We start from the raw sequence: 25465 nt of genomic DNA, 5'->3' as shown, positions 1-25465 counted from the left end.
AACTCTGTTGACTTGTGTTAATGAGTGTACTTGAGTAGGTGTCAACGATAACAATAGCAATATCAATCTGACAATGTCGGTGTCAATCTGGTCCCCTCGCTTTCTCATCCATCATCCACCCCTATCATCCTCGTCAACTTCATCTCCTCCCTCTGAACCAGCATGCTGTTACAGAACAAACTGTCGATAAAATGATTGTCGAATACGTTCTTGCTCCCCTGGCGCGGTCCATCTGCGACTTTGGTCGTTGGCATCTCAGCAGCTGCATTCAGCGGCACTGTCCCTGAGGCTCTCCCATGCGGCGTCTTGCGAAGAGGGAGCTCCCTCTAGCATTTGACCGACTTACTGCTCCTGCACGGTCGGTGCTCGACTGGTGGCTTGACTTGTTTGCTGTGTCGCAATAGCTGCCCCATTTTAGGCCTTGCAAATGGATACAATGATCCCTGTTAACGATGTTTGCCTCAATAAGAGTCTGCTCACGTTGAGCTAATCAATGTGTGAAAAGTCTTCATCAGACAGCCGTGACAGATCAGTCGTAGCCACCGCCAACTTGGCTGGCAAATGCAGTTGAGACACTTCGAGCATCTTCGTCCCCATGAATGCCCTTGCCCATCCTGGAATTACCCATGTATCCGTTGTTAGGAACACCTCCTTCGACGTATCTCTTGAGGCGATCTGCCTGGTTATAGCTAGCATGCTTGTTGACATCGTGAATAGACAGCTGCTCCAAACTGACGCCTCCTTGCCCGACGACGCTTCCAGTAATGTCGGATTCTGTAGCTACCGTCGATTCTCCCGCGACACTACCTGGGACTCCTCTTGGCTTGACTCCATTTTGTCGACGACCAGTCGCACCTTGAACAGAAGGCCACGTGTCAGCAGTAAAACCTTGGAACATGGGTGGATATCCAGCCGGGACACCCACGCCACCGAGGGCTGAAGAATGAATCGAAGATACGTCGTCCGGAATGTATCCAACAACAGAACCTCCATCACGGTACTCATTGCGTGGCTCATTGCGTCCTCCGTTCAGCATGCCACTAGCCATATGACTGGCATGGTTGTACGCCATTTGATAGCGCTGAGGTCCACGGTAAGACTGCTTTGGTCGGCTGAACTGGTGCAAAGAGATCTGAAGGTTGCTGAGAGGTCCTTCGACCAAACAGTTGCGTTCCTTGAAGTGCAATAGCAAATAGTGCCACAACGGATGCTTGGACAAGACCTTGGGGTTTCCGAGGATAACAAGACCATACTTCGCTCGAGTCATGGCCACGTTGAGACGACGAGGGTCGCTCAAGAAACCAATACCTTGGTGGTCATTGGATCGGACGCAAGACAAAATAATGTAATCCTTCTCTCGTCCTTGAAAAGCATCGACTGAAGCAACCTCGATCTCTTTGTAGAGCTCTTTCTTGAACGTACCATTGACTTGCATGGAACTCACAATGTAGCTGCGCTGACCCTCGTATGGAGTAATGACACCAATATTGGCTGGCTTGACACCGGCTTTAAAGAATCGAGTGACAATCTTCTCGACATTGGCTGCTTCGGTCCGATTGAGGTAAGAGGTACCAGAGGCTGAGATTTCTTCATTTCCAAGATTGGACCAGAACATCATCGGTGAGTCTACGACCGGCCATGGGAAGTCGACATCGCGTCGAATGCGGTCTAGTGCCGTAACACCATTCTGCAAAGACCCTTCATAGAACATATTCGAGGGAAACTCCGACAGGCATGGGTGCATGCGGTATTGGATGTTCAGTCGGATCGGAGCGCAACCCAGGATGACCAGACGTTCGAACAAGGATTGATTCAGACCAGCCTTTGCGGCTTTCTTGTTCATGATGACCGGACCAAGTTGCTGGTGGTCACCGACCAAGACGACCTGTTTACATCCGAGAACCAAAGGTATCATGCATTCAGGTTCGGCGGATTGGGTCGACTCGTCGATCAGAACGGTGCGGAACTTGAATTTGGCCAGTCGAGGATCTCCAGCACCCACACAGGTACAACAGACGACATCGGCATTCTGCAGGATTTCACGCTCAGCTGCACGAGTCAAAGACTTGAATTTCTTCTCATCCTGGCTCGACAATTCTCCCAGCTCGGACTTGAGCTGGTTGAGTTTGCTGAGCTCGACGTTGCTGTCATTCATGCGGACTTGTTCGTGCAAGGAAAGGAAGCCAACAGGTGATTCCACATCTTCTCGTGACTTTGCAGTCACTCGGACGGCCTTCAAGCCAGTGAGATGAATGCGCTCACAGAGCTGATCGACAGCCACGTTAGACGGTGCGCAAACCAACACTTGGCCACCATTGGTCTTAGAAAGGTGGTAGATGATGGTCGCAGACGTGACAGTCTTGCCAGTACCAGGAGGACCCTGGATCAAGCTCAGAGGCTTCTGAAGGACCGATTTGACAGCGTTGATCTGACTGCTATTCAGTTCAGGCAGTCCCGGAACACTGAATTTCTTCGGAATGGTAGTCTTCATTGGCGCCGCCGCCACTTCGTGACCGAGAAGTCGATGGAAAATGTAGCCTGAAACACTCATTTCGTCAATAGCAAAGGTCTTCATGGCAAGTTGCATTCGATCGAAGGATGTGGCCTTCCAGACATAGTCGGCTGTGAAGTTGTGAGTGCACTCGGTGGGTACTGATTTGTGGTCTCCTTTGGATCGCAATTCGATGGTGACCTCGTCGGATTGATTGTTCGGAATCTTGATCACGTATCCAACCCCTTCCCAGTTAGGTCGCAGGTCACCAGTATATTTGATACGCATCTCATCGCCAACGGCAAGCTTGACGTCCCCCAATTCCAACTTTGGCAGGACAAAACTGGCGAGATGCTTGTTGTTCAGACCCAGATCCCAACGGATGATCAGATTGTCTTGCGATTGACTTTCCTTCAGCTTTCGGTCGTAGTCGGCTTCGATCTTGACCAGCGGTCCAAAGACATTCTGATACTGATATGCGTCATCGTAGCGGAGCAGAACTGGCGCAGGCTCATCATCGATGCTCGAAGCCTTCTCGAGGTCTGCGATTGTGGCAGCTGAATTCTCCTTCCACAATTCTTCCAATTTCGCAATCATCTGCGGGCTCAAATGTCTTGCGCGAAGTTGTTCTTGGTCACTCGGCTGCGACACGAGCCAGGACAGGAAGGACCGATCTTCGATCAACGGTTGCCATCTTGAAGTGTCCCAATTCATGTCCTTGGATGAAGGCATGGCAGCGCAAGGTTGTCGACACAGCAAGACCACCACGGTGTCGGACTTTGCTGGAATGAATCCGAGCAAGAACACATTTTTGGTACCACAGTTGTAGCATTCGAGAACAGTATCGCCCAGAGGACTGCTTGGGTGTAACTGCACTTCTTTGTGCCGTGCGCGAACCAAGTGGTTGACAATGTGCGAGGAGGAGGTATTGCCGCGGGCGCTGCAGAACCATTTGCTGCAGGACAGGCATCGGACGACGCTGCTCGGGTTGTGAATGCCACAGTAGCTGAGATTTGTTAGCCTTGTCAGACGGCGGCAGACTCTCCAACATACGCGCAAGCATGAGGTGGTAGTTCAACAGTCTCCTCTTCCTCGGCCTTTGCGACTTGTTTCTTGCCATCCACATCCACCGCCGCACTTGCGAGACTTTCCAGATCGTCTTCCTCGATACTTTCGGTCTCGTCGTCGTCGTGTTGTCGTCTTCTTGGACCTTTTGCCAGGCTCAGAATACTTTCATCGGGATCGACCGTGGAGATATCGTCGCTTGCGTTGATAGCGGCTGCGGAGTTGGAAACCAAATGGTTTCCCATGTTACTGAAAGCCTCCATGTTGACCGCTTTTAGAGAGTCAATTCAAGGGTGCGTCGAAAACCCTTTATGTGTCGTGCTGTCTCCGTGAACTAGAATAATGTGTTGAGAGGGTGCGTGTACTGGGGCCGCAGTGTGAGAGTGAATGAATGAAAGAGTCTTCCTGCGACGTCTACCATTTGATTCACACCGACACGACAATACCACTTCCCACCATAAACCTCCAGAGCCCGAAGAATGTCAAGATCGCGGCTTTCGACATGCGCAAGCCGTGCAAGGTCTGGAGTTGGTGGATCGTGAAAGGAAGGCGGAGGGGGAGGGCGGGAAATAGAAGGACTAAAGACACTCACAGGAATCTGCACTGCACTGCACTGCACTGCATGATGCTGAATGAACTAGTGCGGCGAATTTCTGAGATCCGATGCTCCACCAAAAAATAATCTTGTATGCCTCTCTCTCTCTCTCTCTCTCTCTCTCTCTCTCTCTCTCTCTCCGCACCCATTTCTTGCGTTACATTTTACATTTGCATCCTGGGACCTTCTCACTCTTCACAACCATGCTGCGAAGACAGGCCAGAGAACGGCGGGACTACATCTACCGTCGGGCTCTTCAACTTCGTGATGCCAGTATCGCCGAGAAGCGTGCCCTCCTCAAAAAGTCCTTAGCGACAGGCAAGCCGCTCGACCATTCTGTCGCAAACGACAAATCTCTACGGAAAGATTTCAAATACGATGAATCTCTAGATCCCGAGACCGCAGCGGCACAAGAGTCTATCGACGATGAGTACTCTATGCTGTCAGGCCTCTCCGACCCGAGACCGCTCGTCACCACCTCCCGAAGTCCATCTACACGACTCAGCACGTTCTCCAAAGAGATCCGCCTCCTGCTACCGACTTCGATCCGGTTGAACAGAGGTAATCTGATCCTTCCCAACTTGATGTCAAGCGCAAAAGCTGCCGCCCTCAGCGACATCATACTCCTCCACGAACATCGAGGCACTCCGACAGCCATGACCATCTCGCATCTGCCTCACGGGCCTACCGCTTCTTTCTCCCTTCACAACGTCGTGCTCAGAGCGGACATTCCGGATGCATCAAGAGGCACGGTCTCAGAATCATACCCACATCTGATCTTCGAAGGATTCACGACTCGACTGGGCAAGAGAGTAGTTCAGATCTTGAAGCATATTTTCCCTCCACGAGATGGCCCGCATAAGGTCGGCAACCGGGTCGTCACATTCAAGAATGTGGAAGACAGTATCGAGGTCCGACACCACGTCTTTGTTCAGACGGGCTATCGGGACGTCGAGCTGGCTGAGGTTGGTCCTCGAATGACTATGCGATGTTTCGAGATCAAAGGCGGCACGCTTGAGAAGGACTCCGGCGGGGAAGTCGAATGGGCATTAAAACAATATACAAGAACCGGACGAAAGAAGGACTATCTCTGAAGGAGCTGTTGTTCATTGGGCCAGCTCTGGCTGACTTCAAGCATGCGATTCAAGAAATCCAAACAGTCTAGCAGCAAGAAATCTGTGCGACTGTATCAAAACCGCCTTGCAACCTCGGAGCACCAATCTCTCCTCTTTGCGAGATGCTGCGAATACACCAACTCAGCTTCCGTCTCAGTAGTGGCGTGACTGACCATTTAGCTCGAGCAAGCCGCTCCGTCATCGCCAGCACATATCCAAACCGCCGCAACGTCACTGACGGCGCCTTGCCGCCTCTTCCTACCATCCTCCATCCGGTGTCTTCGCCTTGACGTCGACTTGGTCATCCCGTACAGACCCCGGGCAATTGACAACCATAGTCACACTGGGTTTCCGTTGTCTCGCCTCCACAGAGTCGCCCACAGCAGTATTGTTGCTCATCTGCTTCACGACAACCGGTCCAAAGAATTCGAAGAAACCAGCATCCCCAGCTCCATCACCGCACATGTTTCGCTCCGATCGAACGGTGGCATCATGTCGATCACTCCACTCCACGCCAACCCTCTTGTGGAAGAATTTGCTGAACATCGCAAATGCAAAGTCGAAAGTACTTCCCGGCGGTGCCAATGTCGACACATATCGTTGATCACTTCGTGTGTAGACCGTGTAGCAAGCGTATGATTTGCGTGGCGGCTCGTTCGAGAAACACGTCATGGTTTCGTTCGGATTGAGAGCGGGATCGTACTCGAAAAGCTGCACAGTCTGAGCCCATGGGTTTGGAATGTGGACGCGCAGAGCGGGATTCGAGGGCGTGAGGTATTTGGGAAGGGACGTGGCAACGACAGGAGCGTGGAAATAGGGGTAGGGCTTGGGGAAGAAGTACAATGGTACCGGGCAGGGTGGGAGGGTTGGTCTTGACGACATGGCAGCACCATCCATCGGCATTGTATGCATGTCGGGCTGTGAGACAGGACATGCAAAGTATCCCTCGTCGGACAACTTTCGTTGCCGGTCTGGCCCTTGATTGCAGATCGTGTAGAAGGTGGCAGGCTGTAAAGAGAAATAGGGTGCGTAACGCACCTTGAGGCGATGTCTCTCGAGGCGATTTTTGAGAATGTCTTTGCGCAGCAGCGTGATGAGGAAGGTGAAGCCGTTGCCGTCGGTGAACGGGCGGTAGCCGGCTACGAGTGGAAGAATTAGCTTGTGTATTGCCAATACAAATGGCAACACTTACCCTCTCCGAGTTCTTTCTGGAATTCTGTGCATTCGTTCTCCAGTTCTCTTGCTGCACACAATTAGTATTGAACAACAATTCGGTATGATCGCGACTTGTCATGCGCGGCACTGTGGCTGGGACGAACCTGATATTTCGATCCGTGCATCCTTGCTTAGATCCCAGTCTTCTGCCTCGGTCGTGCCAGTCTTCTTCCGCTGCTTCCGTCGCTTTGGCGTGCCGCTCTTCGGGGGAGCTGGACCGGAGATCGAGACAGTCTTTCGTTTCTTATTCTTCTGCTGATCGCCCGCGTCTGCGTCCGCCTTGCTGTCGATATGGTCCTGAGTCACCATTTCTACCTGGTCCTGTTCTTGCTCCTCCTCGGCTTGGTCCGTGTCTGTTGCTCGTTTCCTCTTGCGCACTTTGTTGATCTTGATCTTGCGCTGCTCAAAGGCATACTTCGCGGTCTCCAACGGTTTGCGGGTTTTCGAGGTCAGAGAGTCTTCCAGCCAATCGAGCTTAACGATGTGTATTGAGCGAAGGCGGCGGGCCTCTTTGACTGTGATGGATATGGTCAGAGAAGGATTGAAGAGGTTCCAGTCAGGATGAAGGCCCCGGGAGTGGGCGAGCAAGATAACTGTGATCATGCCCGACGCCGTTTGCAGCAGCTGGTCTGTGAGTAGTGGCTAGAAACAAACAGAGAAGCTCTCTCCTGCAGTTTGCCGGATTGCGAACACCGTCTGGTAGGGCGTGACAACACAAACAAGCTTAGGGTCCTCCATCTGGTAAGAAGGACGGCTCAAGGGCAGCCTCAAGGCACGAAACATGGACGACAACCACCAGCAGAACCGAGGTTGATCGAATATGAGGACTTACCCATGGGATGGTATTTCTTCCAGGCGCGCTGGCTTGCCACCAGATGTGTTACATCCTTGGTGATTTCTTTGCTGAATCTGCCCCCAGCGTGTTCCACCCAATTCTTGATCTTGTCCGACTTGTCTCCAAAGTCACCAGTCGAGGCGAGGACGATGTTGCGGAACGTCTTGCCCATATTGATCCTGCCCAAGTGGATTGGCGATAGTAGTTGAATCTGAATGTGACGGATCAAGCGCGATGAAGAAGCAAAGGCAAGATATGGTGGGCTGTGCGATTGAGTCCAATGGTTCAAAGGGTCAAAGCAGATGGATTGGAGTATGTCGGAAGGAATAAGAGCCGGGAAAGAATTGTTCGATCTCAAAGGCGATAAGTTCAACGGCTTCGCAGACCGGTGCAGTGTGATGAATGTCAAAGGTGTGCTGGACAGCAAATCAGAGGAATAGACAGTCTTGAAGTGTCACTCAAGAGGCAGATGTAGGCAAGAGGTTCGGAGAAAAGGAAGAAGGGAAAGAGCAAGTGAAGTCATATGAAGGCGTGAGAGAGAAGAGGAATGAGGATCGAGCAGCTGAGGTGACGAGCAAGTTGACATGTGAAAGTCGAAGTGAAAGAGCACCAGCATTGCGCGACGAACGGCATCTGAAGACGAAAAGGATGTGGTAAGGTTGCCATTATGTTGGCAGAAGCACATCGATATGGGGTATCTTGTTCGAGATGATCCCGATAATCATCCTTCGACAGCCTTGACGAAGGCCGCGATCTTCGATGGATCTTGTTTCCCATCAGATTCGACTCCGCTGCTGACATCAACGCCAGCAATATTGCTTCGATACGGTCCCAGGGACTCCAACACCTTGTCGACGTTCTCAGGGGTGAGGCCACCGGCAAAAATGACCTTGACGCCTGGATCCCGCTCGAACAGGGCCTTGACATCGTCCAAGGCGAGCTGTTGGCCAGTACCTCCAGCACCAGCGTCCAAAAGGGGCAGGGCATGGTACCCCCGAGCAGAGACACCGGGTTCTGATGGTGAAAACTTGCGTACGACCGGGACTGGGATATTCCGTGCGTATTCGATTGGTTCTGAGCCGTGAAGCTGTACAACGTCGAGGCCGAGCTTGTAGACTTGTTCGACAACATGTTCGAGCGGCGAATCTGCAAATACACCGACCAGCTGCGCGCGATCTGGTCGAACCAGTACTCTCGATGAGTGCTCGAAGAAACCAGTAGCTCCGACATCGTGTGCAGCAGGAGATTTTGATGAAGTCCTTAGCGTCGACTTAACGACTTTCGCTATCTGTAAGGCGACCTCGTCCGAGACGAACCGTTTCCGACCAGGTACCAGTATTATGCCGATAGAATCTGCACCCGCTTCAATGGCCGCTTTGGCTCCTTCCGGAGTTCTTGTGCCGCATATTTTGACCGAAAATGGCGACTCCGATCTTTTCGCGGGCTCGACATCTGGATCTCCTACTAGCTTGGAGATGAACTCGATGGTATCCGATGCTCTCATCAAAGCTTCTCCCACCAACACGGCCTTGACGCCGTCTTTTCGATATGCTTGGACGTCCTGTGGGCCGGAGATCCCACTCAAAGCACATACGATCGTTGATTCTGGCACCAAGTCCATCAAGCGGCTTGTCGTGCCAAGGTCAACCTCGAAGTTTGTGAGATCCCGGTTGTTCACTCCGATGACTTCTGAGCCGAGCTCAACAGCAATTTTCATCTCTTCTGCAGTATTGACTTCCACTAAAGGCTCCATTCCGAGAGATCGAGAGTAATGATACAGCCGTGTCAAAGTCTCCACATCCAACATCTTGACAATAAGCAGCACGGTGTCAGCGCCAGCCAGACGTGCTTCCAGAATCTGATATTCCTCGAAAATGAATTCTTTTCGTAGTACTGCTGGACGATTGGGCATGCTGTCAAGACTCTGTCGAACTAACCTCATGTCTTCTAGACTTCCCTTGAACCATTCAGGCTCTGTGAGAACGGAGATGACACTGGCTCCCGCAGTTGCATATTTTCGTGCTTGAGCTGGAGCACAGGTCCCAAGTGAGATGACACCTTTCGAAGGTGATGCCCTCTTTATCTCGGCCAATAGTGCTATCGGGTAAGCAGATTGTCGTAGTCGTTTCGGAAAGGAAATCTGGGGAGGTGCAAGACCAAGGTCATAGGCGGCTTGGAGATCTTCGGTCCTTTGTGAAGGGACATCTTTCTGTGCTGCAACGGCTTTCCGTCGGTGGGCGTAAATCTTTTCTAGTATGGACTCCTTCTTTGGGTGGCCATTCGAGACCCCATTCGTCTGTTTGTCGGCGCCAGTCACCTGAGGATTTTCGGACCATTTGCCTCCAGTCATGGTCAAGAAGTTCTTGAACATGACTCTGCCATTTTCCGTCAAGATACTTTCTGGGTGGAACTGGACCCCCTCGACAACATATTCCTTGTGTCTCACACCCATGATGACGCCTTTGTCACCATCTGGACCTTTGGCAATCCACGATGAGACCTCTAGTGATTTTGGAAGAGTGGGATGTGTTCCAGCCAAAGAATGGTATCTTGTCACGGGCAGATCTTGTGCCAGTGTCGCATAACACCCTTTCCCGTCGTGTCTCAGTGGAGAAGTCTTGCCGTGCAGGATCTCTCCCGTGACATCCACGACGCCGCCAAAGACCGATATGATGCACTGCTGTCCCATGCACACTCCGAGTATGGGAATCTTGCCAGCAAAGTATTTTATGGCCTCTCTACTTATTCCAGCGTCCGTGTCTGGGTGACCGGGCCCTGGGCTCACGACCAATTGTGTAGGATTCTTCGCTATCAGTTCGTCTAGGGTAACCTGATCATTTCGATAGACGGTGACGTTGGCGCCTTCGAGCACGAGGTATTGGTAGACATTCCAGGTGAAGGAGTCATAGTTGTCGATGAGGACTAGATTGCTTGCGGAGGACAGTTTCTCAGCGGCGGTGGGTTGGTAAGGGGAGTGGTCTATCAGCGCTAACGACGCCATATTCGTAGATGTTGTTTATGGTGAGCAGAGACGGCCCCTATCGTGGTGGGAGTCCTTTATATCCAGGAGAGCACTCAATAAATTGGTGGCACCGTTGATCTGTGCATGTTTCCCCCGAAACTTGAGGCCGCAGTTTTCCCGGATGACTCAACAACACGCAGCGGTTTTGCCGTTTTATCGCGTTTCGCTCGCGTCTTGAATTCTTATCCAGACAACCACCTATGTATTTGACGAATCAAGCATACTCGGCCAGCAATAGACGCGCCGGAGTACAGGAGAGTTCTACAGGCTGACAAGCATCATGAAAATCTCGAGCTTTGGGACCGAGTTTTCACGCTTCACGCCATTGCGCAACAAAGAAGGTAAGGCGTGTCATTGAGCTGTACAACAGGAAGCCTATTTCCAGAAAAAGTGGCACCGTCTGACAGGGCGCATATCAAAGACATCAGTTCGGGGTCAAGCTGGTTCACCATAGCGGATGCCTCGACAGCAAGACAGAAGCACTGTACGGTGGAGCTGATGGCCTCCTCTCTGCCAAAAGGCCCGCTATATCGTTGTGTGTGAAGGACACTGGTATGACAATAATGATGGTATCAACTTGAACCTGACCAGCTACAGCGGTCAGACTGTGCCGCTTTTTCTGGAAACAGGCTCCCTGTTGTACAGCTTGTCAAGATCAAGCACTGTCCACCAGCTGGCCACCATACTTCTCGAGATACTCGTCTTTCAGCCCCGCCATATCCTTCACGAGCAGTGGAAGGAACAGGTCTTGCAGCCAGCTCTTAGACTTTCTGTGGCTCTTCAGTCCCAGCTCGTCAAACAACCGATCCAGCTGGGACATCAGGTCGAATGCGAAGAAATTACCCAATCGACCATAGGCCGGAAAGCGCAAACGCATGTATGTGGTCACGTATGCGACATCCTTTTTCATCTCACTCTCACGGGGGACTTTCAACACTCCGTCAAGGTAAGCTGTCGTCCATATAGCTGCCACTTCGGACCCAACGAACATGTTTGAATAAGCCCCGTATCCTACAAAGGCTATGCTGCGGTCACCATTGATCGGGGCTATCATCTGGTATAGCCGATATGGTGTATCGTGGGGGGCGATGTCTCCAAAAATCTCGGGTGGCTCCGGCGAGTCACTCAGAGAATAGTAGCGTTTTCGGACAACCTTCTCAGCATTAGCGTTCAGCGTCGCCCATTCTTTGACCGATTCCGGATCGTCCCACGCTTCGGGATGGGGAAGACCTAGTTCGACACGTTGTTCGTGGGAGACGAATGAGCAGCCTTTTCTGAAGCCGGTGCCACATATGATAGCATCAGCCTTTACTGTCTCGCCGTTGCGAAGAATGACAGATGAACCCTCGAGTCGGTCAATATCTTCGTGATGGACTTTCACATTCTGCGCGATTGTGTCCCAGAAATCCTCGTGGGATACGGCTCCCAGGGGCACGTTGAAGGAAAAGCCACGCGACTTGGTCTTGAGCTGGGAGAATGAGTCTCGCGCGCCTGGTCGGTCGTCATATCGAGCGGTGCTGAGAGTCTGTTGAGTGACTGCGTTCTCGAGTTTGTGGTATACCCACTGTCCAAGGCGTGTCTTGAAGATGAAGGTCTCCCACCAGGAGGCTGGTTTCAAGCCAGGAAAAAAGAGCAAATTTGGAAAGAATCTTGTGCATACAAGTTCGGTAATATTGTGCCACGGTCCTCCGGCCCTGGTCTCTGAGAAGCCGCCAGGCCCTTTGCCCGATTTGCGAATGATCCAGTGGGCCTCCTTGCCTGCTTTGACAGACTGGTAGGCATGGCCCGCAGCGGATTTGCCGCCTCCCACCACGGCGACTCTCTTGACATCTTCTCGCTCGAGAACTTTGGATCGCCCAAAGTCAAGGGTATGGACGATAGGTCCCTTAAACGTTTCTCGACCCCTGAAGTCTGGCATGTTGGCCTCCGAAGTTGAGCCTGACGCTGCGATGACTTTGCGACTCTCGAAGCTCTGTGAACCGAACGGACCGACGCAGTTTATGCGCCAGCCGTGGGCTATTTTGTCGAGACTGATGACCTTGGTCCCGAATCTGATACGATCACGCAGCGTTTGGCCGGAGTAGACGTGCTTGTTGACATATTCGTCGAGATACGTCGCCATTGCTTTCGCATCGTAGAAGTCATACTGGTCGATTTGTTCAGGTCGTGGGTTTAGTGGCATGTCGGAGAAACCTCCCAGTCTTGTGCTTCCTTGCGACTTGAAGCCCGGGTAGACTCGTTCTGTAGAAGGGGTCAAAACATTGTTTGCACAAGGTAAGGGCATTCGGATTGACCACTGCTCCATACTCCGCCAACTGCAGTGTCCCGCTCGATGAGAACCACTTTGGCATCTGGGTGGACATCGAGATAGAATCTTGCTGAGACGACCCCACTGCTGCCTGCTCCGATCACGACAAGGTCGTAAGTAGCCGATGATGCCATGTTAGGTCTCTAAACGGTTGATCGAGATCACTGTTGCGATGCACAGGGTATGTCCCTCCACGGCTTTACCGCTTTTGGGCATGTACAATGCGTGAACACCCCTAAATAACGGGGTCCAGGAAACAGGATGCTCCAAGAGAACCTCCATCTCGTCTGTAGACCGAGGGCGCCCTCGCACCGGTGTAAGTCTCACAGGTCTCACAGGGGGCCTAAAATTGGGGCCGGACGCCAAGGTCGCTCTTGTACAGTGGCACCGCGATAGGTCGAGAATAGCACCAACGGGCCTTGGTTAGACGAGGCTGACAACCTGCAAACCTGCCAAGACAAGGCTGCCTCTCCCATCACCACTGCGGAGTATTGGGACTGCCTGTGACGCGCTCTTTGGACAGCCGCTCGTAAATAATTGATCGCGACCAGCACTTGCAAGCAACCATGCCTTGACAGTGCTCAGTCCTGTCCTGTATCCATGGCGCCAGGGTCGCTGAGCCCAGTATATCTTCCTGAAATAGGGAGATGTCTCGAAGGCGAACTGCTGCTTCCGTACGTGCCCCGACTTCCAAGAAAGCTATTGGGGAATGCTAATAAAGTCCGCAGTTCATGGGACGACCTTTTGGATGCTTTGTTCTCTCACGATGACACCAAAGCAAATCTGGCGGTAGAGATCCTGTCCGGCGATCGTCCCAAGAAAATATTGTCACAACCATATCCCTGCCTGCCGAAACCATCCTCTTCTTCGAAAACCGCATTCGATACGTCAACTGGTGGGATCAAACCCTCGTCCGATGCTCTATACAATGTGGACGAAATAAAGGCAGACGCACTTTGGCTTAGCAAGCAGGTGAATTTAGACGAAGTCGAGGCTCTACGATACACAGTCTTGGAATGGCAATATCAGCCAGAGTCCAGGTTGAGGGAGGGTTATTCCGAGGCTGAACTAGCCAGCCTGAAAGATGCTTTGGGTTCTGACTACGTGGACAAGCAACTTCAGAGTCTCCAGTCAGGGGCTAGAAATGACACTGTATTCAACAGCCAGAGTTGCCGACGCACGAGGCTTCTACGCCGATTTCTACAAGACAAAGCTACTTTCCTTCGCATACGGAGAGCTCTGCTGGATGCCAGTTTATTGCCGGAGTCGGCATTGAGCGTTCCTTCCCAGGTGCGTGTTCTAGCTCGAGACCTGAAACCAGAAGCTCGCGAGTCCCTAGACGAGGATGTTGAAGCAGGTCTTGAAGGTATTCAAGGTCAGTTGCACGAGTTGCAAGGTGGTCGGAAATGGGACATCGACGAAGCGCAAACACCTATACTCAACGACATGGCCGACACCGTGTGCTTGCAGAACATAGGAACGATACTCGAGATTGTGCTCCTGCAGGTTCGCCAGTCCAAAGACACAGTGTCTTCCGATACTCTCCTGCATTGGTTACAGTTCATGTCCTCGGTTGGCTTCTTCAGTTCGTTCACGTCCCAGCTCGCTGTACAGCTGGAAGCCATCCAAAAATTGCAAGCGCTGGGATCGTTCGTGTTGGCGGCCCTGCTGGATCTTGCATCGACCATCGCAAGCTTGAACGAAACGGCATCATCTGGGCAGCCGGCAGGCCCTAGTCGCATTGGCGAGTATTTCTACGACATTGATTCGTTTCACGAAATCCACGAGATTCTATTCAATCAGACAACCATAGGCAACACGCAGGCCGGTCTCGCTATTCTGCCGTGGGCAATCATCCTCCATCAAATATGGATCATAGCCAACGCAGTGAAAGAAGCTCGAGAAAGCCATCACGCCCAAAAAGCCATCGATGGTGTTACCTCGTCTGACAGTGCGACAGGTCGTCGAAGCTCCGCCAGCAGTGGCGCTTCTATACAGCAAAGCATATTCGAGGATCTACTGGACCGAATCCCAACCAGCTCGAACGAAGATCCTTCAAGCCCTCTGCTTGACACGGTTATTGATCAATGCAATGTGTTCGACTATATCGCATTTCTCAGCACCTCAAAAAGTGACAACATGGCAGTGCTCTCTGCGTATAAGCTCCAGACGCTCCAGGAACTTGTCACTGTATCCCAGTCATTTCTCGGATATACGCCAGAACTGGTGATAGCCCAACTGGCGTTGCTTTCGAATACGTCAACAGACAGCTCGAAGAAGTGGCAGTACGACCCGGCCGTCGATTTTGTGGAAGACAAATTTCTGCTTGAGGGCTTCTACGATGTCTCTGCGGCAAGGTTTCCCTACGAGTGTCTACCATTCTTGCAGTTTTCACGGGCTCTGGCGAAGGCGAACGTCTTCAACGATCAAGGTAGCCATTTCGTGGAATACCGTCTCCGCAACCTTACAACGTTTACGCAGGCAGCTGTCAGAGACATCAAGTATAAGATCATTCGCGAGGACGAAAGCGACAGTTATGTCGCTCTAGAGAATCCAGTCAATATGCTCGACCTCACCAAGACCAAGATACTGGGTTATACTGGTCAAAACACCCAATCTCTGTCTATACTGCCAGCAGATGTTACGGGACAGGTCATTTCAGACCCCGACTCACAGACCAAGATCATCAGATGGCAGACTGATTTTTCGGGGCTTGCTTACATTGGCCAGCTGTTGGAAATACACTACATGAGAATGCTATCGACTTGCCTGTCTCCCCACGAGGACAGCCAGGCCGTCGTATCCGAGTGTATCAGCCTCTTGACCACTCTGCTGTCCACGATTATCTCAAACACGGCCGACGACAGAAGCCGGGAAGAAGTGCAACAACATTGCAACAGCATCCTGGGAGAGACAAGCAGTCACCTGCACACAGATGCAAACGTTGTGTCGTTGATCTTTGAGCTTCTAGAACAAGAGCTACAGTCGTTCCGCCAGCGTTCTGTTTCGACTTTTGACTGCCGAATTCTGCTTGCCTGCGTGGACTTTGTCGTCATTTTATGCAAGATCCAGCCACATCTAGTATGGTCTGGTATCAATCGAACAAGTCTTCTAGGACGCCAATTAAGCTCAACCTACATCGTTGGAATCGTATCCGCAGTTGAGATTCCTTTGCGGTCCTTTGATGTCCTGGAGAGCTGCGCACGACTTTACGAGGCTTTGGTTCAATTGGCTTTGCAATCTCAATCACATACATTGGCCAGGATTCCGTCATCATCTGCCAGAAGAGCGTCAATGCTGCCGACCGCAACACGAATGCAAACCTCGATCCTATTGTCCTCGACAAATATCATGTTCGACATCCTTCAGGGAATTCCTGATTGGTCGTTCCGTTCTGCAGAACAGCAAACCCGAATTAGCGCTATCATCACCGGCTCATTTGCCAATGTGATCCGCTTTGCTTATGATGTGGGTGACGCTCTGTCGTCACCTGTGTCGGCTGGCAATGTATTCGTCGAGGCGGCCAAGTTCATTATTTCGTCTTTCCGGAGTGAGAGCTTCAACGATGTTGCCATCATGCCTATTGCAAAATCTCTTTTCAAGGCCGGCACATCTAGCGATCTCTTCACACGATCTGAAGATCTGGTCAATTCCGAAATAGGCTCGACACTGTCCCTAGCGACGCTACTAACACGATATGGGCTCTTGCTGGGCCTCCCACTTTCTTCAGCAGAAATGCACATATTCAACGCCATCCCCTCGCTGGTACGTATCCTTCAAGATCGAGAACCTGTACGCACACAATGTTGCACATTGATCCGAGCAGTTATGACATACGCCGACCGGCATCAGCCTTCTTCCTTGCTGGGTCACTTGGGATCGGTCTCCTGCATCGATCTTCTCCACACGATGAAGCATATTGGCCTGTCAGCTCAGTCCCCTGAACAACGTTCTGAATCGTGGAAATTTTTGACCATGCTTGTGAAAGACTCACAGCAGTGGTTTGCGATGGTTGCTCTTACTGGCGCAGCACCCGATGGGTCTAGGAGAACGCTGTCTGAAGAGTCACCTAAGAAATGCTTTCGCGGCAAGAACTTGTTGCAAATTGCGATCGAAGAACTGGACAATATCCACGATCTACCACAGGTAGTCGGGATATCCATACTGGAATTTCTCCTCGAAGCACAACAGAACTGGGCATGGGTTACCAACGAGCTCAATCTCTCGCAGGACTTCTTTTCGAAGCTGGTATCATTCGTTGCCGAGGATGCGCCGCGACAAAACGACGAGACAGATTTCGCTCGTCATAACACAATTGCTGCTCTGGTAGCGGATTTGTCCAACAATCATCTGCATCATGCCAAAGTGGCAAGAGATCTCAATGCTACGAAGGCCTTCATACCTCTGATCGATTGGTTGAGGGAGAGCGCCATCGATGTTTCGTCTTACAATTTGTCACTGCACAGGAATCTCAGGAAGAATTTCTCCGACAAGTACAGCGGCTTCTCGATTACAGATTTTAAGCGCGCTGGCCTGAGTGAAAGAGTATATGGACCGACATTCTTTTATGATGTGGACTACGCCGATCAAGTGTTCGCTGGTGACTCCCGTTGGCGTGGTGGAGGTGGAAGGTCTGCCAGTCAATCATACTCTGCCGAATTCCAGAAAGCGAACACAAACTTGTCTTTGGTGGATTCCGAGTTGAAACTTCTCTTGAGTCTTCAACGTCTTTGTGTTGATCACTGCAGACTCTTCACGCAAGACAAGGAGCTTCAGAAAGTCATGGCGCACATTGTTCGCAACTGTCTCGAGGCAAATACACGGTTGTACCCGGAAGAGGTCATTTTCGATTCGCTTTTCCAGACGAGAGCAGATCTGGCAACGGCACTGCTGGGCGAATTGATCTCTGCAGGTGCCAAGGGCGACGACTTTCTTGAACTTGTGACGCCTGCCTGGGACGCCGTTCGAGCCAGAAACGGTTCGTACGAGCAAGCCATCATCAATGGCGACCTGACATACTGGCGCTCAACACTGTACATCCTGTTCATGACTGTCCAGTTTCATGTTAGGAGGAAGCTGAAACCAACCACTATCCCCGGTACAAACAAAGCTATTGTACCTATTGAGTCAACAAACACCGCATTTCTCGAAATAACAACTGAGGTTGTTGCAAAAGCTTTCGAGACGGTTGTGGCTGGGATCCAAGAACAGAAGTTGAGCAAAACAAGAGCAAGCGAGGTCGACGAGAGTAATATCATTGGTCCTCGCGACGTCACACTTCTGGTGATGCTCATGCAAGCAATATTTCGATTACCCAGCCTGTCGCAATTTGCGACAGAGTTGTCGGCTAGGATAGTCAATTCCGGGCTCATATCGTCCTGTCTGTTGCTCTATTCTTGGTCTCACATCCTCGCCGGTCCTGAGACGGAAACGCAGCCACGTTACGCCGAGTTCTGCGTTCTGTTACTCGCCTCAATCTCATCTCTACCTGCGGTGGCCGAGCACCTGGCGGTCGAAGGTGTTCTTAGCCGACTGCTGACTGCCAAATCGACCGAGTCCTTACAACGTGTACCAGGCGGTGCTCTCCACGTCGACTCCAGACCTGGTTGCGGCACTCTGTATCGGATTTGGGCTACCGGTATCATGCCATTGTGCTTGAATCTGCTGCATGCTGTTGGCGGCGCCATTGCACCGGAGATCTCCATGTTTCTGAATCAGTTCCCGAACCAGCTCCTCCGTGCCAGCACTAGCTTCATGCTCACTCCGCAGACGAAAGCGGATGGGACGGATGTTCTGACCTTGACAGTCGCCAGCGAGGCTGGAACGCTGGCACTGATATCCCACATACTGTCGTCGTACCGCGAAGCTGGGGCGTCAGCGGCCGTCGATCCATTGACGGTGCTGCCACTCAAAGGCTATGATGAACATCGGAAAGCCATCGCAGAGGATGTGCGGGAGATTCTGACCCTTAAGGAAGACGTCAGACGGAAAATGACTGTGCCCTCCGATGAGAGGGAATGGAGCTTGCAGAATTCAAAGGAAGGCGATCAATTGGATGCAAGAATAGTGAAAGAACTGAAGATTGCGTTGGCGGCCTTGAGAAGAGACGACGATGACGACGAAAAGTGATCAGACGAAAACACATTTGTTCAGCATTGTATGTTGTACCAGAATGGCAAGGCCGGGTTGTTGTGTTCTGGCTTGATGATACCCAGGTCACGATGTATGAGAATTGGTTGCAAGAACAAGTTTTGACACTTCGCACATATGGGCAGCCTGTGCCAATAATTTGAACAACCTCAGAAGTCTCTCTATGCATAGTAATTCTGCACTTTGAGTCCCTTGAACTCGAAAGCCGTTCCCTCACGTTTATCAATCACAGTCTTGTGGTGAACATCCTTGACACGGGCTCGAACATATTCCGTTCCGGTGGGCACGACTCTGTTAGGATCCTTGTCTTCCTCAGTGAGAAGACCTAGGCGGTCCAGAAGTGGTGACGGGACAGTCTTCATGGGCGTAATCGCTCCAGGTCGGCTGAAGTACAGCAGGCCCAAACGAGCAACGTTAATTTGGTCCTTTGGTGGGGTGACGACCCGGTGGACCGTCGACTTGATGAATCCTGTCACAAACTATTAGCCTGATGTCTTCCCTCACGCTTGAGAAATACATACCATTTGTCAGGAAGCTCAGAGTGTCAGCGGCGTTGCAGGTGATACCGCCATCGACGGGCTTCACCCACTTCCACTCTCCCTCTGGAGTGCGGATTTGTAGGCCAGCCACGTGCTGCGAGAAGAGCAGGGTCAAGCTGCCGAAGTCGGTGTGCCCGCCCTTGGAGTATGCTTGGGCGCGGTCCCACTCGTCCTGGCTGCGGACGTTGTAGATCATATATCTGAGATGGTCGTCGGAGTCTTGGTCGTAGTCGTGGGCGTTGGCCAGGAAGTCCTCTGGCAGTTCCAGGATGATGGAGATCAGGACGAACAGTTTGCGGATGACCTTCTCCCATAGGTCGCGGTGAAAGGCGGCGATCTCGTCATAGTGCTCCTTGACGATGTCGTGCTTGCCGACATGAGCCAAAGACGGGATAGCCTTGGGGATATTGAGCATTTCAATGTTTTCCTTGACGCCGGTGTCGCCGACCCATCGCGAGTTCTCACGGTACCCGAAGTACTCACCCTCAGCAAAGTTGCAAGGGTAGCGACGCTTCTCTTCGAGGGGCTGCTTGAAGAAGGTGTTGCCAATGCTGAACTGGCGGAGAACACGCTCGTCGTCGATGCCCGAATTTACGACGGTCCAGAAACCGACTCTGGTGACAGCGTCATAGAGCTGCTTGGCAAGTTCCTGCTTGCCGCCTGGCTCATCGAAGCGAGAAAGATCAATCTTGGTCAATGGAGCCCATTCAAGGTTCTCCTTTGTCTCGGCTGGTCGGTTCCATGGTTTGACCAGGACTTGGCTAGGGGACACGTGGGAGACAGGGTCTTCAGTTGCGATTGGCGCCATGATGAAAGACGTATGGATGGAAGATGAGCGAGGGCAAGTTCTAACGATGTTCAGGAGTGATATAAGTACAGGTTGACTGGATGGTCTGTTATCTGATCACAAACCATGGTGCGGGGGTGTTCGGTTGACTCGGCTTATTGTGATGGACGGGATGTTGTTGAGGTACGTACTTGTTGATGGCGTGCTTTTGTACTAAAGAGTCGTGCTCGACGCAAGACATGCTTTCCGACCATCCCGTATTTGGATGTATACACTTGTGACCATCCTGTAAGAGGTACTTATCATGAGTTGCACCTCCACAATAACGCCAATAGACAAGTTTGCTCCTGGCTGTATCAACTTTAATAGGACGTCGATATGTCGACATCGCTCTGACGGACCCTTTAGTCTTTTCCAGTCGTTCAGGTAGAATTACCAACGAGGATATGATGTGCATCAGTGGAAGTTCTCGATCCAATCTATGCCGTCCGGGCACTCTCCTTGAGGTCTGATATCCAGTTGACGCCTTTCTCGCGGCGATGTCGTGCTACCTGAGCCGCGTAGCCGGATACCATCTATATACTGGTTGGAAATGCCCAGCATTCAAGGTAGGGAATGTGCTCTTTTCTGCAGAGCGCTTGACAATCTCGAACCATCAGGCCCCTGTTTGCAACAGCCCACGTGGAAAGCAAACGATTGTGGGACTCTCCTGCCCTTTCCGCATCCATGGCGACTGAAAAGTCCCTAGGCGATGCCTACACCCAGGTGATCCCTCCGTCGCCCAAGGAGGCCGAGATAGCGACAGCTGCAGAGACTGTCTTCGATGCCAACGTCCGAAAACGAGCACTACGCAAGGTCGACTTCTGGCTCGTTGGCTTCTACTCGACCGTCTACATCTTCCGAGTCATCGACTCGTCCAACTACTCCAATGCAGCCATCATCAACCTCGAAGATGGCACCGGTATCAAGAAAGAACTTCATCTCAATGCAGCCAAGTGGGCATGGACACTGTCAATCTTCTCATACAGCTACTTGATCTTCGAACCCACCAACACGCTGCTGCTCAAGGCATTTCGCCCCTCAAGATGGATGTTCGTCCTCATCTTCATGTGGGGTGTCTGCGCCTGTTCTGTCGCCGCCGTCAAAAGCTTTCAAGGCATGATGTGTGTTCGATTCGCTATCGGTGCCGCTGAGGCCGGGTTCTATCCTGCCGTCATATATCACATGGCCTTCTGGTACCTGCCGCGCGAACTTCCCTGGCGTATCGCGCTGTTCTACTCCGTCGGCCAAGTCTCAAGTGCTTTGAGTGGTCTGTTGGCGTACGCCATCAGCTTCATGGATGGTCTGGGCCACTTAGCAGGATGGCGTTGGCTGTTCTTATTGGAAGGTCTTCCGGCACTTATCCTTGCCGTCGTCGCGCTGCTTGGGCTGCCAGATTATCCGGAGACAGCTAAGATGCTGAAAGAAGATGAGCGGGCCTTCCTTGTCGAACGCCTGGCCTCTACCACACCAAAGGGTAAGAAGGGTCTCTGGGATTGGGCCTCCTTAAAGGTCGTCCTTCTCGATCCAAGTCTTTACACCTTCACGTTCTACTGGCTTGCTCACGGTATCGGCGGGTTCGGTATCTCTTATGCCCTGCCAACTGTCATTTACGACCTTGGCTTCACGACCACTGCCAAGTCTCAACTCATGAACATTGTAAGTCGGCCCATCACACTGCTGATATAAGAAACTAACGCATCACAGCCACCATACGTTTCCTGCTTCATCTTACTCAACTCACTCGGCTATATGTTGCACAGGAAGTGGATTAGACCATGGACGACGGCTGTCTCGAGTAAATTTTATCCGTTCTCGAGCTAATCATGCAATGCTAACAACCTCACAGTCGAAGGAACAACAATAATCTGCTACATCATCCTCATCACCGTGCACAGCCCTGTGGTCAAATATCTTGCACTCATTGTCGCCGTATCCTGCGCTGGCTCTGCGTATCCAGTCATCTGGCCTGAACGTGTGAGAGCCCTTGAAGGTACTGTCGCCGCAGGTATTGGTATCGGCTGGACGAACGCCATGGCACAATTCGGTGGTATTGTCGGGCCTCATGTGTACAGCACCGTCTTTGGGCCATCCTATCGCGTCTCGTACGTGATTTGCCTGTGCTTCCTGATCGTGGCTATCACTTCGATTCTGCTGTCGTGGCTGTTTGTGTGGCGCAAGGACCGGAGGAGAGAACGGGCTGCTTTGGCAGAGTGAAACGCGGAGGTTGTGGGCACTGGAGAAGAACGACAAGAGGACGGTACATCAGTATGGTTGAGGGTGGTGCCACGAAGACTGAGCTCTGTGGGCGCTTTGGTTCGGTGGTTGTGTCAATGTCAGAATCTTAGAGCAAGGCTGAAGCCCCTAAGTCAGTGACCCACTTTTCATCTGCAACAAGTCTGTACGGACAAGGATTTGAATGTAAACGACAAATCATATATATTACTATCCTTGTAGCTATGAGTCAAACCATCGCAAACAAATTTGTTTCCTTGCTTGTAATTGAAACCCTCTGTAACTTATCCTCTTAGGCAGAAGGGTCTTGCACTTCGTGCATCGGATCGACCCAAAGCGGGAAAGGAAAATATCATCCGCGTTGGGAATTACAGAATTCTTTAAGGGTTTCATGCCAGCTTTGCCTCGAAGCATCTCTGGTCCGCTTCCACGACTCTGCAGGATGTCTATGTCAATGACTACTGCCTTCGCAGTCTGCGAGGAGGCACCAGATTTGCTGGTTTGGGCTTCGGGACGTTGACATTGCTCGTAGTTTTTGCCTTGTGAAGGCTTCTGATAGTGCTTGTGAGCGAGTAGCTCATCCCATAATGCTGTCCGAATGGTCAAGCTGCGTTCGACTTCAGCGTGGCTTGCCTGATCTAGTTCTGCTTCTTCTAGCATGGTCTCAGCCGGAACGAATTGTACAGACTTCGATCCAGAAGCTGTTCCGATGAGCTCAAAGATAGAGGCGTGACGTCCCCGAATGCTTCCTGATTTCTTCGAGACAATGCTGGTAGCTCGAATGGAAGTCCAGACGCCTTGCCGCATCCACCGTTTGCGTGTCGTGGTGAAGGCTTTCCTCCGTGACAATGAGAGAAAAGCAATGCAGAAATACTGCAGGAAGAGTATGTGGTCTTTCATCGAATAATGCCTGCGCACGTAGCATCACCTTTTCTCTCTTTCCCCTCTTTGAAGCCCTTCTATCCATGTTGCGCTGCAGCGCCTCGACAGTCCGGCTCGACGTTGTGGCGGTACACCGCCCGCCAGACGGCCTCCTTAGCACAAGGACCTTGAGTTTCAACGCTTTCAGATGTCATTTCAGTTCTTCCCGTGTGCCCTTCCACCGGTAATAGTCCTGTGTGAGGGTATATATATAGAGCAGAGCCATGAGTACGCAGTGCAAAGCACGGCAGCCACAACGACTCGGGCACTCATCTTCGACAACTTCTGCCTCCAAGTCGCGCCACCTCCGTCAGAATGACCATGGTCAGCGCCTCTGTGATGGTAGGAAATATTCTCAAGCTCTCCGGACGTGAGGAAGGCGTCGGCGCAGGAAGTGTTCCTGGAGAAGGTAATTGTGTGTAGATAGGCCATTCCACACGAGAACGTCCATGGGTCGGGGACACAAGTGTTGGGGAAACTATATGACTTCTGCGAATTTGCCATAGACTTCATCGTAGATCCGGTTTCGTATCTCTTCAGGAAGATCGAGAAATCTGAATAGTGTGAACGGTAGCGAAGCCCTGCTGAACGCCTTGGGGCTTTGAAGTAGTCGCGGATCCTTTCGAGCACTTTTGCGCCCTGAGGACGCAACTCAGGGTGTGCAAGCCAGCAGTGGCTTGTGGTGTGACCTAGCTTTCCACAAGATGAACACTTTCGTTGCTGTTTATTTCAGCTGTAAGCGCATCAACAATGGTCGGACCACATTGACTGCGACTTCGCCATGGAGGATATCCTTGTGTGCCATTCTGGCATACCGACGTGGGTTGAAAAGAAATGGCAGTGTGTCGCCGTACTTCTCGGCATAGTTGGGAGCACAAACTATGGCAATCCTGTCCTCCGAGTACACGGGCAGCCCGTCACAGGAGAGGTCGAAATCGTCCAGGGTCATGTGATCATCCTCAAACTCATCGCGCCAGAATAGATAGAGTGGACCCATTAGATCGATAATGGAGTTGATCAATGGCCTAGCAGTATCGTACCACTTCAACGGAGCACACAGGTAGTCCACCGCCTTGAATACTCGGGTCCGGGCATTCTTGATCTTATGTGTTTCGTCACAGACACAGCGAGCAAGGACAGAAAGATAGCGAACCCCATCGTCGCCCTCGAATTCCTCATCTTCCTCCGCGGCCTCTTTGTCACGGTCCTACTGAAGATTGTCTGGACCCTGACCCAACAAGGCTAAATTGGTGATCTTGACATCCGCTTTCTTCGTTTCTCGAACCAACCGGACAACAACTGATCATAGTCGTAGTTCGCAAGCCGTTCTCTGACTCTTCTGGAACCTGTGGTGCCGCTGCCCTTGTATACCAATGGATGGCGTCCTGGCTCTTGCAGTGGCACCACACAAACTCCCTAGGTGTGCATTGGAACGTGCTCGGCGATACTTTTGGGCCTCCCGTTCGTAGGCGGGCGGAAAGCTCGAGTATGTATCTGACCGCCGATAATGAGCAATATTTGAGTAATGCCTTCGCGGGACTCTGCGCCTTTGAGGCGGCGGTCTCCCCTTTATAACCAACACGACTGGACTTCTTGCCCGTGGAGAACGACTCGCTCATAATGGGGTGGTAGTGGTCGTCGCGGCTTTGGTAGTCTGTTGCGGCTGTCGTGGTCGATTGCCCAACTGAAGTGGGCGTTCTCGTCGACGTCTTCGAAGTGAGGGTCATCGTCTTCCAAGGACTCTTGGTGCCTTCACATCGGCAAACGTCAAGATTTGACCAGGACGCGGTACTTACCCATTCCAGCCATTTTCCAGTGAAGGGATGCTGGCAAAATACTAAGATCTTTCTCTCCTTCCTCCGGACGATGTGGCGTTTGAGGATTTTCAGAAGGGAACGAGCCTTTTGCACCATTACCGAGAACATGGACCATCTGGTCGCTCGAGGTCTATGGCTTCGTAGCTCAGCGACGAAGTGACTTCGCCGCTGACTTCGCCGCTGAGGAGCTACGAGACATTTGACAGCCAGTGATCTCGGACGCCGGTCCTTGAACGGATTTTGACAGGTTGTCGAAACGGGCGTGGCCCCTGATTTTGCTTCCAGAGAATGTGCACTTAGGACGTTGAAGTATGCCAAACAAGTTGGCAAT

At 51.7% G+C, this 25465-nt stretch overlaps 8 protein-coding genes across 8 annotated transcripts; 3 read left to right on the top strand and 5 right to left on the bottom strand.

The window, feature by feature from the left end:
* Positions 1-4354: 4354 nt before the first annotated feature.
* Positions 4355-5245, top strand: EDD37DRAFT_652584 (brix-domain ribosomal biogenesis protein; the record flags this gene model as incomplete). Its single annotated transcript, XM_062818464.1, has 1 exon — positions 4355-5245. The coding sequence occupies one exon, from the start codon at positions 4355-4357 to the stop codon at positions 5243-5245; it is 891 nt and encodes a 296-aa protein (XP_062668124.1).
* A 139-nt stretch (positions 5246-5384) lies between these two features.
* Positions 5385-7762, bottom strand: EDD37DRAFT_511690 (uncharacterized protein). The gene is made up of 4 exons (XM_062813620.1): positions 7314-7762; positions 6586-6996; positions 6459-6509; positions 5385-6405 (listed from the first exon to the last, which is right to left on the bottom strand). The coding sequence occupies exons 1-4, from the start codon at positions 7486-7488 to the stop codon at positions 5525-5527; spliced, it is 1518 nt and encodes a 505-aa protein (XP_062668123.1). The 5' UTR covers positions 7489-7762; the 3' UTR covers positions 5385-5524.
* Positions 7763-10655, bottom strand: EDD37DRAFT_511695 (anthranilate synthase component 2). The gene has a single exon (XM_062813621.1). It carries the CDS (start codon positions 10315-10317, stop codon positions 8038-8040), a length of 2280 nt encoding a protein of 759 aa, XP_062668122.1. The 5' UTR covers positions 10318-10655; the 3' UTR covers positions 7763-8037.
* EDD37DRAFT_511715 (uncharacterized protein) lies at positions 10656-13020 on the bottom strand. Its single transcript, XM_062813622.1, has 2 exons — positions 12633-13020; positions 10656-12579 (listed from the first exon to the last, which is right to left on the bottom strand). The coding sequence occupies exons 1-2, from the start codon at positions 12778-12780 to the stop codon at positions 10994-10996; spliced, it is 1734 nt and encodes a 577-aa protein (XP_062668121.1). The 5' UTR covers positions 12781-13020; the 3' UTR covers positions 10656-10993.
* A 226-nt stretch (positions 13021-13246) lies between these two features.
* EDD37DRAFT_684241 (nucleoporin subcomplex protein binding to Pom34-domain-containing protein) lies at positions 13247-19088 on the top strand (the record flags this gene model as incomplete). Its single annotated transcript, XM_062819866.1, has 2 exons — positions 13247-13320; positions 13375-19088. The coding sequence occupies 2 exons, from the start codon at positions 13247-13249 to the stop codon at positions 18773-18775; spliced, it is 5475 nt and encodes a 1824-aa protein (XP_062668120.1). The 3' UTR covers positions 18776-19088.
* EDD37DRAFT_611729 (gibberellin 2-oxidase) lies at positions 18958-20143 on the bottom strand (the record flags this gene model as incomplete). The annotated part of the gene is made up of 2 exons (XM_062815305.1): positions 18958-19265; positions 19318-20143. The coding sequence occupies 2 exons, from the start codon at positions 20141-20143 to the stop codon at positions 18958-18960; spliced, it is 1134 nt and encodes a 377-aa protein (XP_062668119.1).
* A 551-nt stretch (positions 20144-20694) lies between these two features.
* EDD37DRAFT_594275 (retrograde regulation protein 2) lies at positions 20695-22378 on the top strand (the record flags this gene model as incomplete). The annotated part of the gene is made up of 3 exons (XM_062814552.1): positions 20695-21820; positions 21869-21959; positions 22011-22378. Exons 1-3 carry the CDS (start codon positions 20849-20851, stop codon positions 22376-22378), a joined length of 1431 nt encoding a protein of 476 aa, XP_062668118.1. The 5' UTR covers positions 20695-20848.
* Positions 22379-22563: 185 nt separating this feature from the next.
* On the bottom strand, positions 22564-23384 carry EDD37DRAFT_511618 (uncharacterized protein). Its single transcript, XM_062813619.1, has one exon. It carries the CDS (start codon positions 23294-23296, stop codon positions 22619-22621), a length of 678 nt encoding a protein of 225 aa, XP_062668117.1. The 5' UTR covers positions 23297-23384; the 3' UTR covers positions 22564-22618.
* Positions 23385-25465: the final 2081 nt, after the last annotated feature.

Source organism: Exophiala viscosa, assembly GCF_022695815.1.
Source record: "Exophiala viscosa unplaced genomic scaffold EDD37scaffold_9, whole genome shotgun sequence".
Taxonomy (NCBI): domain Eukaryota; kingdom Fungi; phylum Ascomycota; class Eurotiomycetes; order Chaetothyriales; family Herpotrichiellaceae; genus Exophiala; species Exophiala viscosa.
The sequence above is the reverse complement of the archived record's forward strand: the minus strand, read 5'-3'. Positions and strand labels throughout refer to the sequence as shown.

Bases quoted from the DNA above. Each gene is read 5' to 3' on its own strand.
- EDD37DRAFT_511690 (XM_062813620.1), bottom strand. From the start codon at position 7,488: ATGGGCAAGACGTTCCGCAACATCGTCCTCGCCTCGACTGGTGACTTT. The intron at 6,510-6,585 runs GTTCGTCCCAGC...AATTGTGTGCAG, and splicing joins TGCACGGATCGAAATATCAG to CAAGAGAACTGGAGAACGAA. The intron at 6,406-6,458 runs GTAAGTGTTGCC...TTCCACTCGTAG, and splicing joins CCAGAAAGAACTCGGAGAGG to CCGGCTACCGCCCGTTCACC.
- EDD37DRAFT_511695 (XM_062813621.1), bottom strand. From the start codon at position 10,317: ATGGCGTCGTTAGCGCTGATAGACCACTCCCCTTACCAACCCACCGCC.
- EDD37DRAFT_511618 (XM_062813619.1), bottom strand. From the start codon at position 23,296: ATGAAAGACCACATACTCTTCCTGCAGTATTTCTGCATTGCTTTTCTC.
- EDD37DRAFT_511715 (XM_062813622.1), bottom strand. From the start codon at position 12,780: ATGGCATCATCGGCTACTTACGACCTTGTCGTGATCGGAGCAGGCAGC. The intron at 12,580-12,632 runs GTCAATCCGAAT...CCCCTTCTACAG, and splicing joins TGGCGGAGTATGGAGCAGTG to AACGAGTCTACCCGGGCTTC.